This window comes from Drosophila sulfurigaster, chromosome 3 (assembly GCF_023558435.1).
Source record: "Drosophila sulfurigaster albostrigata strain 15112-1811.04 chromosome 3, ASM2355843v2, whole genome shotgun sequence".
NCBI lineage: Eukaryota > Metazoa > Arthropoda > Insecta > Diptera > Drosophilidae > Drosophila > Drosophila sulfurigaster.
Window position 1 is genome coordinate 7,453,269 of NC_084883.1, and position 14,260 is coordinate 7,467,528.

A 14,260-nucleotide genomic window follows, 5' to 3' on the forward strand; every position below is an offset into this window, starting at 1 on the left:
CGAAATTTTCGACCACTTCCGTTGGGCAGTTGGTTTACAGTTCGTTTTACTGTTTTTTGTTGTTGCTGCTCTCGACGCGTTCGACACTCGTCGCTCGCTGCTCGCTGCTAATTCGCATTAATCATACGCCGCGTTGTGCACAGCATTTATTTATTTTATTTTTGCAGCGCGAGCCGCCGCCGCCGCATTGAAACATGAAAATGAAATTCAGACAAAGCAGCAACAAAAGTAACAGCAACAACAGCAAAGCTTTTCACATTTTTATTTTTACACACACAAATTTACTGACTGTCGTTGTCGACGTCTTTGCGTCTTACTCACATCGCTGTCGGCGTCGCCGTCGACGTCGACATCGGCTGACAACTGCGCTGCCAGCTTTTGCTGTTGCTGTTTGCTTCGCCGTTGCCGTTGCTGTTGCTTATTTTAATGTGTCAAGGTTCGCGGCATCATATTTTGCGCTTTATTTCAGTGCGCTTCAAGCGTACAAAATTATTTTAGCCTCCGCCTGATAGGGAACCAACAAGCACCGTTGATGGGTGGGGGGTGGAGAGGGGAGGAGAAGCGATGGTGAACAACAACTCTCAATAATAACTCTTGGCTATATTTCGGACTTTCTTTTCTCTAGGCAATTAAAAAACAACTCAGTCAATGATCATATAGACGTCTGGGGAAAATAACATTCACAAAAAAAAACATAGATATTAGAAATGATTAAATTAAAAAATATGAAAAGTATTCTAAATAACTTAGTTATTTGTAGATCTTAGAAATAGATTGACTGTTGACTTTAACTATATTCAGAAATTTAGAAAATCAGATTGGGAATATAATTAAGATAAAGTGAAATAATGTTTATAGTAAGAAAAAAGTAAATCAAAAAGTAACTCAAATGAATATTTGCTGATTTCTCAGATTTATGAATAACTAAATGAACTCAAAATATAAAAAAATATATATGAAATAATAAAAGTTTATAGAAATAGATTACGAGTTCACTTTTAGCTAACATGATATTTAAGGAACAAATTCAAAGCGAACAATAGACTATTCTATTATGCGTGTATGGGAATGAGAAATAAATTCATCGTGTAAACAATGGGTAACATGCAGAGACTGCTGGAGGTTTCCTATAGATTAAAGTAACAGTTGCAAGTAACGGGTCTTTATTTCATTAGGGTTTCTTAAAGAACGTAATAGTTTAATTTAGTAAAAGAACTCCTTAAAATTGCGTAAAACATAACCAAGAGTTGTAAACGAAATACCAAATTAAATGACTAATAAAACTGACAAGCTTTAGGACGTACATACAAACTTACATAGATATGTATGTATGTACGTATGTAAACGAAGACGAAGACGTATCGATAAATGTAAATGCAGCTCTGTATTGTGGTATATGAAATGGAGGGGGAATAGGCAAGGTTCATACGTCTGAATGTATGTTGTAGGTGAGGTGAATTGCAAAAGTGTGTAAGAATACATAAAAGACGAAAGAGAGAAGAGGCGGACAGAGAGGGAGAGAGAGTCAATGTGCGAGCGAGTGGGCAACACACATTTTTATTACCGCAGCGGAGTCGTAAAAAACTAAATTACTTTTAAGTTTGTAAATTGTGCGAGTTGCTTTAACGCTCTAAACGGGCCTCAGCATTGGACTCGTCTCTACCACTGTGTTATGTGTATGTCTGTGTGTGTGTCTGTATGTGCAACATAAGTTTAATATTGTGGCAACTTCCCCCCCAAGTCATCTGCCACCGCTTTTGCTGCCTACCAATAGCGCAAGTTTTGCATTCTTTGTGTCACGTTTCCATCGAGAGATGCCCACAGAGATGCACAGATGAGAGAAAAGCTCTACCAAAAAAAAACAGAAAAAATGAGCAGTGGGGTTAGTGAGAAGGGGGAAGGGGTTGTTGCGGAGAGGGTTACACGAGTATGAAAGAAAAGCAAATTTATGAAACGGCATTTATTCATAATGAGGCGAGTGAATGGGAAAAGTGTTTGGCGCGTGTATCGGTTCACTCGGTTTTATGGCCACATGGACATGGAGAAGATTGTTTCCAAGTCCCCAGCCGGAGGCAATTGGGTATATTGAGTTGGCTCTGAGTGAGTGAGTGAGTGAGTGTGCGAGTCTGTCATAAAGTTATTAACTAGTGCTCTGCCTGTTTGCATTAGGGAAAGCGATGGAGAGTGAGAGTACACGAAAGAGAAAGACAGAGCGAGAGAGAGAGAGAGGCAGATATATACATACATACATAGATGTATGAATGATGGGAATCTCTTTTATAAAGAATACAAATTCGAAAGATATTCAGATTGTTGCTCGGAAAATCTTTGATAACAATTTTCGGGAATTTCAAAAACTTTTTCAAAAGAACTGATTCTGATTCCAAGAATCGTATTCAATCCAAATGTTAAAGATATAACTCAATTTTTCTGGTTATGCTTTTGCGACGTATAGTGAGAGAAATAATATTTAATTATGGTTATGATCTCATTTGGGTTTTCCAGATATTATTGTAAGATTGGACGAATAAAATGCAATCTTTTCTTTGTTTTTAATCTATAATTCTTAATTGGAATAATATCGTTTCATTATTTCTATATTTTGCACTCTCTAAGAATAAGTAAATTGCGATATAATCCACTAAACAGTTTCGATAAACGAATCCCGAATGAAACGAACTGCGAGTTGAATTCTTACTCTTGGGTTCTATAAATACCTCTGAACGTATTTTGTAAGCCTAAGTATGAGTAATAGGCTCAATTTATTATGTAATACACACACAAGATTATTCGAATGTTTTATATCATGAACTGCTTGCAAGTATTGATGTGAGTACTTCTCGACTCTAAAGGTAAAGCCATTGCCTCTCCTCGTCTTACTCCGTGGATATGCCCACACATACATGTATATACACATATATATTTGTATGTAGGTGTGTATGTGTGTACATAATCCCGTGTCAGTTTACCGTTCAATCCGTTTCGCAACTCCCCATTACGTATTATGTGCATACATACAAACATACTATATGTATTGCTATGTACTGTGTGTACTTACATTCAGCTGCTCTTCTTCTGCTGCCAACGCTGCTCTGCCTTTTGTCAAGCCCGTATAAAAAAGGCAATAGCAACAGCGACCGCGACGCCGACAGCGACAGCAATAAGACAACACTCTCGCCCTGTCCATTCGCGTGTCGCACACCTTACGACCCCTAGGTTCACTCAGTTGCGCCTATTCGCTGCTATTTTGTATACATTTTGCATTAATTAAAAACAAAATAAATAGCAAAAGTCGCGCGCGCGGTCTCAGCAGCGAAGTTGCCGAAGCTGCCGACGACGAGGCGAACGGCGGGCGCCAGCCGATCACATCCGAGCCGAAGCAGGCCGAACAGCGCCGGGGCCATAGCAGGCAAATAAAAAATGAAAAGAAAACACATTGTGATTTAAATGTGATTGTTTTTCTTTTCTGCTGTGCTGTTGCTGTTGCTGTTGCGCTTGCCTTTGCTTTTCGTTTTTCTTTCATTTCTGTTTTGTTTTGTTGTTGCGCTGTCTTCTTTGCGTTGTGTTACACTTGCGTAAAAAAAGCGCAGTAGCAGCCTCGAAACAAAACAAAACCAACATTGCGACGTCAGCGGCGCTGTTAGCGTCGCAGTCGCAGTCGCCACCCGCTCTCACCCACTCTATTTCATTCACTCGCGCACTCACACTCTTACTCTCAGCGTTGGTCTTCTGGCCTCTCTCACTCTCTGCGGTTTAGCCCAGCTCATTGTGTGTTGTTGTATTCTCTGCCTGCTGATTAGAAGTGTCTTTGCCAATATGTATTGTTGTTGTGTTTGCACTTTGCATTACTTCCTCGCATTGTATATAGTTGTTTCTGTTGTTGCTTTATTTCTTTTCACTTTTGTCTTTTGTATGATTTCAATAAATTTCGTGCACGTCTCGTCTTCGTCTTCGTCTTCTTCTGCTTTTGATTATTTGTCAACCCAGCGAATTTTGCCTGCCTTTTGTTGGTGTTCTCTCGTTGTTGTTGAAATTTTGTGAAGTGCTAATCGAATTGTCGATTTTATTATGCAGCTGCCAAATCCAATTGCAAGCAGAAGAAGTGACAAAAGAAAAAAAAAAACCATACACACAAAGAATAAAACAATATTAAAAGTGTACAAAAACGAAATTAAACTAGACACTAATCCAAAGCAAACTCAAAAAGCCAAATGCGCGCACGCAGCAAACGCAACAAAATGCAATACTGTCGACGTCTGGCAACACTGGCCACATTATACAACACTGGACGACATCGCAACTACTACCAAGTCTAAGCCATAAAGCACTAGACCCCAAGTGATAAAACTCTTTCAATCACTCACGCCTCAGTTTCAAATAAAATACCCCAAAAATTCTACAAGCTAAACAACTATTTGTTAAACTGAACTTGACTCTCGACTTCTTAGCTATATATATGCTATAACTACTATCGTACAATAACTTGCCTAATAAAGCATACGAACAAATAAAAAAAATATCTATGAATATTTGGGTAAGCTGAACAAAAAGTTAATATTAAAAGTTTATTTCGGTTCAAAGTTAAAGTGAAGTTTAATTTAAAATTGTTTGCAATACCTGTGAAAAATATATATAAATCTGTTAAGATCTGTTAATCTGTAAAAAAATGTTTATAATTATTGCAGTTAAATAATAGACCAATAAAACCTTAGAATATTATTCTTTAGAAAATAAAGAATTATTTTCTTATTTCCATTAAAAACACATACAAATATGAAATAGTTAGGGACTTTTAGAAAGTTTTCGATTTTAAAAAAAAACAAAAAAAAATAAATAAGTTAATAATATTGAATTTGTATTGCCTTTAAGAATAATAACAAATATTTAACATACTCAAGTTACATTATTTCCTATGAAATCTAACATTTTTCCATTATTCTCTCTCTTCCATAATTTTCTCGTGTAGCAACAAAAATTCCTAAAACGACCAGCGGAGGATGTTGACAATGGCGCCGAGAACTTTGAACCGCCGCATAAGTTACCTAATAACAACAATAATAATAACAATAACAACAACAATAACAATAGCTCAAGTGGCGTTGGCGGCGGCTCCGAGAATCTAACCAAGTTCTCCGTTGAGATTGTGCAACAATTAGAGTTTACCACATCGGCGGCAAACTCGCAGCCGCAACAGATTAGCACCAATGTCACTGTAAAGGCGCTGACCAACACCTCCGTCAAGAGCGAACCTGGTGTGGGCGGCGGGGGAGGCGGCGGCGCCGATCAACAGCAACAACAGCAGCAGCAGCAACAACACCAGCAGCAACAGCAACACCAACAACACCAGCAACATCAACAGCAGCAGCAACACCAGCAGCATCAGCAGCAGCAGCAACAACAAGGCGGCGGTCTGGGTGGCCTTGGCAACAATGGGCGTGGCGGCGGGGGTCCTGGCGGTGGCGGCATGCCCACAGGACCCGGCGTCGGGGTCGGTGTGGGCGTTGGCATGGGACCCAACATGATGTCGGCTCAGCAAAAGTCCGCTCTGGGCAATTTGGCCAATTTGGTGGAGTGCAAGCGAGAACCGGATCATGATTTCCCCGACTTAGGCTCATTGGATAAGGATGGGGCGAATGGACAGTTTCCGGGCTTCCCGGATCTGCTCGGTGATGACAACTCGGAGAACAATGATACGTTCAAGGATCTCATCAACAATCTGCAGGACTTTAATCCCAGTTTCCTCGATGGCTTCGACGAGAAGCCGCTGCTGGACATCAAGACCGAGGACGGCATCAAGGTGGAGCCCCCGAATGCTCAGGACTTGATCAACAGTCTGAATGTTAAGTCCGAGGGTGGCCTAGGTCATGGTTTTGGTGGCTTTGGCGTTGGCATGGGACTCGATCCGCAGTCCATGAAAATGCGTCCTGGCGTCGGCTTCCAAACCGGACCCAATGGCAATGGCAACGGACCCGGCAATGGTGCGCCAGGCGGTGGTGGCAACAATGGCGGTGGCGGAGGCGGTGGCCTGATGTCGGAGCACTCGCTGGCAGCCCAGACACTCAAGCAGATGGCCGAGCAGCATCAGCACAAGAGCGCCATGGGTGGCATGGGAGGTTTTCCGCGTCCGCCACACGGCATGCAGCAGCAACAACAGGCGCCGCAGCAGCAACAGCAGCAACATGGCCAGATGATGGGTGGACCCGGGCAGGGACAGCAACAGGGACGCTATAATGACTATGGCGGAGGTTTTCCCAACGACTTTGGCATGGGACCCAATGCGGCGCAACAACAGCAGCAGCAACAACAACAGCAGCAGCAGCAGCAACACTTGCCGCCGCAGTTCCATCAGAAGGGCCCTGGAGCTGGGCCGGGCATGAATGTGCAGCAGAACTTCTTGGATATCAAACAGGAGCTCTTTTATTCCTCACAAAATGATTTTGATCTCAAGCGTCTGCAACAGCAGCAGGCCATGCAGCAACAGCAGCAGCAACAACATCATGTACAACAGCAGCAGCAGCAGCATCCCAATGGCCCCAAATTGAATGTGCCTATGGGGGCGGGAGGCAACTTTGCCAAGCAGCAGCAACAGCAACAGGTGCCAACGCCGCAGCAGCAACAGCAATTGCAGCAGCAGCAGCAGGCGCAACAACAACAGCAACAATACTCGCCATTCAGCAATCAAAATGCCAACGCCAACTTCCTCAATTGCCAGCCACGCGGCGGCCCTCAAGGCAACCAGGCGCCGGGCAATATGCCGCAACAACAACAGCAACCACAGCAGCAGCAACAGCAACCGTCCCGTGGCCCCGGCGGTCCGCAATCTAATCCCAATGCTGGGCCTGGCGGCAATGCGCCGAACACAGCACAACAGCAGCAGCAGCAGCAGCAACAACAACAGCAGCAACAGGCAACAACAACAACGCTGCAGATGAAACAGACGCAGCAACTGCACATCAGTCAGCAGGGCGGCGGTGCCCACGGCATACAGGTGAGTTCAGTTAACACTCGTTACGATTACCAAACGACCACAAACAGAAAACAAGAAGATGGAGAAGCAAGAAGCTTTCCCTTATCCAATAATATACTACGCTACTTAATACCATGGACACGTATGTAAATTTCGTATGCATATTTAAGTTATCAGCGTAACGAAGTCAACAGCTTTGACAAAAATTCGGCATTTGCCAAGCAACAGCAGCAGCAGCAGAAGTCGAAGCTGCTGAGCAGCAAAGTTTCGACCATAAGTCGATATATATGTAGCATACACACACACACATTCACCCAAACGTCCCATCCGAAAATTGACATAGAAATGTCGGAACGAAGTTTCACAACCTGCAAACACTCAACTTACGTAGGGGGTTGCTCTCAATTCTGAGTTCACTCAAAATCAGTTCACTCACAGCGCTCTCTCTCAGTCTCTCTCTTTTCCGTCCGCTCTCTCACTCAATTCTGGTGTTGGCGTTTAACCCTCCTTTTTAGCTCCATCCGCACAAGTTTATCTCTGTCCATTAATTTTACCACACATCTGTTCATAAAATTGTCAGTCGACCTGGTGTTCGGCTTCAGTTGGCTGCTCGTGTCTCGTCGGAAAGCAGCAACAGCAACAGCGACAGCAGCGTAGCCACAGCCGAGCAGCGAGCATTGCCATGTGCGCCATTTTCATTACGTGCCGCACGACTAGCAATAGTCAAAAAATTCCGAAAAAAAAAACCCAACATTAATAGTTGTTGCTGTTGCTCCATTTCGGGTTGCCTAGGAATGAATTCGTCGCTTTCACAGCGCAAAAAGATGATAAAGTACCCAGCAACCAGTTCGTCCTTTCGTTGAGGAGGTGGAGATCACACACAGATTCTCATTTCCGTTCACAATTGCCCCCAAAGGCGACTCAAATCATAGTTAATCGCTCTGAATACCTTTCGCAGTGCGAGTATTCAGATGAATAAATTATGCAATTGTGATATGTATAAAAGCAAAAATTGATTACATTTCCAACTGAAATAATTTATTCAAGTATGCGTTCATATATTTATTTTCAATTTCTTTTAAGCGTTTCTTATGCCATTTTATTTAATTATTTATAGCAAGTGTTTTCCATTGGTTTTTATCAAGCTTTAATTGGATTTAAGATTAGAAAAAGAAAGAAAAGAACATTTTAATTTGGGTTGTGGCATATTTGTAATGTACACATATATACTATTAAAAACGCATATTTAGTATATATTTTGTAGTATTTTCGTACATTTTTAGTTTAATATGGCTTTCTTGTTTCTTTCGTATAGTAAAAAATCCTTTCAAAGAAAAGGGGAAATAGTATCGTATCTTAAAATGCATACTGATGAAATCCTCACATAAGAACATTATAAAGAATTGAATTGAACTTTTTATAAATGTGGAAAAACGATCGTTAAAATTGAATTTTTTTTAATTTAATGATGCTGAAAATGCTCTAGTTACATTTAATAAACTTATGCATACTAAGAAGTGACATACACAACATTCTTGACTAAATTTGAATGTTGGCTCTCACAAGCGAGCAATTCCCTATTCACTTGCTGCCATTTGGCAAACTGACAATTTCAATTCACTTCGTGCGTGTCAATCAATCAAATCAATGTTCTTTCTTTACATTACTAAAATAATTTTAAGTATTCATATGTTTGCCAAACCATAGAAAGAGAGCACATAAAATTGGCAAAATTTAATTCATATCTTAATGCATATTTCCATTTCGTCGTTGGACTTCATCTTTTGTCTGCGCACTTCATGCAAGACCTCATTTTGTCATTGCTTCTTCCCCCCCGCCTGCTTTCATTTCATTGCTCCCATCTTTTTCTCGAGGGTCTCATTACAAGTTGTGCAGGTTGCAGGTTGCTTTTGCTTTTGCTTTTGCCTTTGACTGAACTGCACTCGCTCAAATGATATTCTTATATATCCAGGCGGGGCATGTGCCCCACCTAACCCATATTCATTATCCGCTCCAAATTGTTTTCCTGTTATTTCATAGCAACAACAGCAACGATGTCGACAACAACATTTCATTTACAAAATGAAAGTGCAAAACTTTTTAAGTTAAGTTTCATGTCGCTGAGTAGTTTTCATCAGAAAAGCACCCAAAAAACGAGAAGCGACCAGAACCAACAACTCTGCTTCTTCTGCTTCTGCTCTCGTTGTTGTTGCTGTTGTTGTTGTATTATTGTTGTTGTTGCTTGCCTTTGCGAAAGGACACGGACACGGGTGAAATTTCCGTTTTGCGCTTTAGTTTGTCCACGGTCCGAGCAAAGCACCGACCAAGCTCAAGTTTTCTCATGAATTTCGTTCATGCATTACCAAGTGCCAGAGCCTTAGTTCCATCCCCATCCCCATCCCCTTTGTCCAACCTCCAACCCCCAACCCTCTACCCTTATGCTTGCAACAGCATTCTGGCATATAGAAATAGTTGTGCACGCCGAGAGTCCAAGCCGCAACGAGCAAAAGAGATTGGCAAAAACTTGTTGACGATTGAGATTGAAATTTGGTTTAGTCGTTTCCGCTATCCGACCACCCCTTAAATTTGCCACCCTTCTTCGGACATTAGCGTCCATTTCTACGACTTTTTACGACTTGCACAAACACCACACACACACACACATACACACACACAGCTTATACTAGATGTGGCTGCAAATTCAACGCATTGACTTTTGAGTCAAAGCTAAAAAGTGTTCAACTGGCGACTTCTCTTATCTTTGGTGTAGTAACGAAAGTCTCAAGTCAACACGTCGTATACACACTTGGGTCTAACGATATATTTGCATAGGACTCATTAAGAGCCTCAGCGAAAACACGACAACCTTTGGCAACCCCCAAAAAAAGCAACAACAACAAAAACAATAGCGACACAAAAGACAAAACGATGTTTCATCAAAAGCAAAAGCAACAAAAGTGCGAGACAAGTGAAACACTTGAGCACAAGAAATGAACATACAGCGTGTAAAATGTACGATAAATATTACAAAAGCAGCAACAATATAACGAAGAAAAGAAATGAAAAACCTTGCAAATGAAATGAAAATAAATCTTCTTGGTAAATATTTGCCTAACGAGCTTTTTAAATCGCCCGACCAGCTGCCTGAATGTTCGCCCCCAAACAATAACGAAAGAAGGAATCAAGGAAAGGGGTATATCATTTGTAATGGACTCCCAAAGCCCATTCAATTCATATGCAAAGCAACTGCAAATGTTTTTAGCATAGATAAATGCCATTTAAGTAACACGATTATAGCAGATACTTGAATATTTCATTTACTTGCTAGCACAACATAAAATTGGCTTAAAAGCTAAATATGTTGACTAGATCTATTTATACTGCTAATGCTATATCAATTTTCTATAATTGTAGGCAAAGTCTTCTTGTATCACATAAACGATAATTGCATGTTATTATATTTTCAACAGGTTTTGCTGCTAACTTATTGACAGCTTAACAAGTTGTAATAACAAGGAAAAGGGAACATAGAATTTAGTTATTTGTTCAATATTTATGGTGCAAGACGTGTGAGCAAATTTAGTACAATTATTTCTTATTCATTGGTTTCCTCTAAACAAATATTTGGAATGATTAGATTCGAAAAATCTGTAGCAAACGTTAAAACAAGTTCGAATACTACTGTCGAGTGTGCTCGAGAGAGATACCCGCTACCTATTTTCAATAAAACCATATTCCACAAATATACCGAAAATTTACCATAGTAATAATATAGTAAAATATAATAGAAGCTATATTTGGTATACCAACATGCATTTTAAATATGCCAAAAATATAACGCAAAAATATAAAAAAAAATATATATATCCAAAGGCTATATTTAGTGTTGTGTATGCGTTGCGTGATGTGTGCATATGAACTGACTTTATTGAATATCTATGTATAAGTAATTGGTGATTACAGAGTTGCCAGATTATTATTAGTATAATAATGTACGATAGTATTATTGTTAGTGAGGAGAGATTTTAAAGTTTTTAATTTCAGTATATATAACACATCTCCTCCCTAAATTAAGAGCGATTGTTAGTTTTTTGATTTTCTAAAATCTTTTGGCTGGAATCGGTTAACTCCTTGGCGAACTCGTGTGCTTTGGCGGACTGGTATTCCCGATGGACGTCGTGCTGGTTGAACTTCCTTGGTCTGTTGGGTTACAGTTGCTGGTGTATCAGGGGCTTGTTTCTGAGCGGATGATGAGTTTAGCGGTTCATCTTGGTATTGAGATTCTGGACTTTTAGTAGGGATGTCAGGTACAAACCAGAAGTCGGTTGATTTGTCATCGTCGTTATCATTTGAGGATCTTGATTTGAGCTGATTATAATGGCGTTTAACATAGCCACTTTTGGTGCGAACTATGTACATCATTTTCCCGACTGTACGATCAATTATTCCTTCAATCCACTTTTCTCCCCTTGAAAAGTTTCGAGTGAAGACCGGCTGATTAACTCTGTATTTGGTGTCTTCATGTTTGTGTTGCACAGGCTTCTCAAATATTTGGCTCAATAATGTTCGAACTGGTCGACCGTGTATTAATTCCGCAGGGGTTTTTCCTTGGGCATTTGGTGTAAACCTGTAGGATGCGAGGTATTTGGTCACTGCTTCTCGAACTGTCAAACCATCAGATAAATTTTTCTTTACAGAAAATTTGAAAGTCTGTACAAAACGCTCTGCCAATCCGTTGGATGCGGGATGAAACGGTGCTGTAGTAATGTGCTGTATTCCATTTTGTTTGCAAAATACTGCGAAGGCGTCAGCAGTAAATTGTGGTCCATTGTCACTCACTATTGTTTTTGGATATCCCTCAATTGCGAAGATTGAGGATAGTGCTGCAATCGTGTGGACGGTTGTAGTAGACGGCATTTGAACAGCAAATGGAAATTGTGAGAAAGCGTCTACGCAAATTAGCCACATGGCGTCGAATATTGGTCCCGCGAAGTCAATGTGAATACGTTCCCAAGCTGTTGATGCTTCCGGCCAACTGTGATATTCTCTCGGCGGTGCTGGATTGTTGCATTTGCAAATGGTGCAAGAATCGACAAGATTTTTGATGTCTTGGTCAATGGTAGGCCACCAAACATGTTGCCTGGATAGCTGCTTCATACGAACAATGCCCCAATGTCCTTCGTGCAGGAGCTGCAGAATATGGGCGCGAAGATCGGCTGGTATAATTACACGACTGGCATCTGTGTGTAAGCAAAGTAGTTGTCGGTTAGTAGTGATTGCAAACCTACGATTAAAATATGGCAACAAATCGTTTTGACTCGGTTGAAGTTTTTCTGGCCAGCCTTTAGTGACGAATTGTACGACTTGTTTGAGAACTTTGTCGTTGTTTAAGTGTTTGTGAATTGTGTCAGCATTAATGGGCGGTGACGATTCAAGAACTGTGTTGCAGGCTTCCTCTTCTTTGTCGAAGTCTGAGTCCATACCTACTGGAAGGCGTGAAAGAGCATCGGCGTTGCCATGTGCTGCTGTTGCACGATATTGAATCTCAAAGGTGTATGCCATAAGAATAATAGCCCAACGTTGTAACCTATTTGATGTCATCGAAGGAAGATGCTTGCCTGGATTGAAAATAGTTACAAGTGGCTTGTGATCTGTTATCAACGTAAATTTTCTTCCATATAAATATTGGTGAAATCGTTTTACTCCAAAGATTATAGAAAGTCCTTCCTTTTCGATTTGGCTGTATTTCACCTGGTGTTTGTCTAAAGTTTTTGAAGCGAAAGCTATTGGTCTTTCTGTGCCGTTATGCTGACGATGGGAAAGCACTACTCCAATACCAAAGATGATGCATCAGTTGCAAGTATTAGCGGTAAATTTTCGTCGAAATGGGCTAGTTGCGTTGCATTGATAATGTGCGACTTTAAATCCGTAAATGCTTGTTGCTGCTGAGGTCCAAACGTGTAATCTACATTTTTTCTGCGAAGTTGGTTCATGGGAGCAGCCAATTGCGAATAATTTGGAATAAAGTTGCAATAGTAATTTACTTTACCCATAAATGCTTCCAATTGCTGCAGATTCTCAGGAGGTTTCAGTAGTTTAACCGCTTCTAGGCCTGAGCTGTCTGGAAGAATTCCATGTGCGCTAATTCTCCGTCCCAAATATTCAATTTCATCTTCGAAAAAGAAGCATTTCGCGATTTTGCATCTAATTCCATTTTCCTGAAGGATTGCTAGAACTTGGTCTATTCTCTTTAAATGTTCTTCACTGGTCGGCGCTGAGATGATGATGTCATCCAGATAATTTCCACAACCTTCTATCCCCTTTAGAAGTTGCTCTAAATATCTTTGAAAGATTGCTGGTGCGCTGGCTATGCCGTATGGAAGACGCTGATATTGGAAAAGCCCCAGCGGTGTGTTCACGACCATGATTTTCTTGGATTCCTCATCCAGTTCCATTTGTAGATAAGCATCCTTGAGATCTATTTTGCTAAATTGCTTACCATGACGGATGATATGAAATAGAGATTCCTTTGTAGGCAACGGATACTGTTCCACATCGATTTGTGCGTGTACTGCTTGCTTAAAGTCGCCACAAATCCGAATTGCTCCACCTGGTTTTGGTGCTAGAACAATTGGGGATGCCCAATTGCTGAACTTGACTGGTTTCCATATTCCGGCTTGTGTGAGCCTGTCTGCTTCTGCCTTGAATTGCTCAATTTGTGCGAAAGGAATTTGGCGGCTTTTGTAAAATTTTGGTGTTGCTGACGATTTTAGGACTATGCTGGCTTTGAAGTCTTTGATAGCTCCCATTGCTGACTCAAATACGTCTTTATATTTTTTGCAGATGTCACTCACTTCGTTACTGCGCACTTCATTAATGTTCGACACTGGCATTATGTCAAACCCGAATGTTTTGAATAAATCCATTCCGAAAAGATTGGTCGAATGTTCCACATTTGCCACAATTATGATTATTTCTTTTTCATTTTTGCCACACTTCGCGACAGTGTGCAGCTCTCGAGTAACGGAATTGGTGTATGTCCAAACGCATGTAACACTCGCGAGCACTTGTGCAATACTGGTTTGTTTAAAAGCGCATATGTATTTGAATTAATTACAGAAGCTGTTGCTCCTGAGTCCATTTGAAATGAAATCACTTGTTTAAGTATTTCAAGATCAATGACTTTTTTGTTCATTTCACTTTTTACTACGCCTGTAATACTGTTCACTGCTTCTATTGCTTCTATTTCGTTTGTTTCGCTTTTGTTTTGTTTTTGGCCTTGGAATCTATTTC

The 14,260-nt window shown here is 40.8% G+C and overlaps 1 protein-coding gene across 3 annotated transcripts in view; it reads left to right on the forward strand.

The window, feature by feature from the left end:
- Positions 1-14,260, forward strand: part of LOC133843580 (neurogenic protein mastermind) — a 98,749-nt gene that overhangs the window by 61,165 nt on the left and 23,324 nt on the right. For 2 of the 3 annotated variants that reach the window (XM_062277197.1, XM_062277198.1), the window contains exons 2-3: positions 4,075-4,534; positions 4,967-6,988. In XM_062277197.1, the coding sequence (XP_062133181.1) occupies positions 4,523-4,534; positions 4,967-6,988 (2,034 nt within the window). In that variant the 5' untranslated portion in view covers positions 4,075-4,522. The remainder of the gene's footprint in view (positions 1-4,074; positions 4,535-4,966; positions 6,989-14,260) is intronic. The other variant, XM_062277196.1, reaches the window with a different exon arrangement.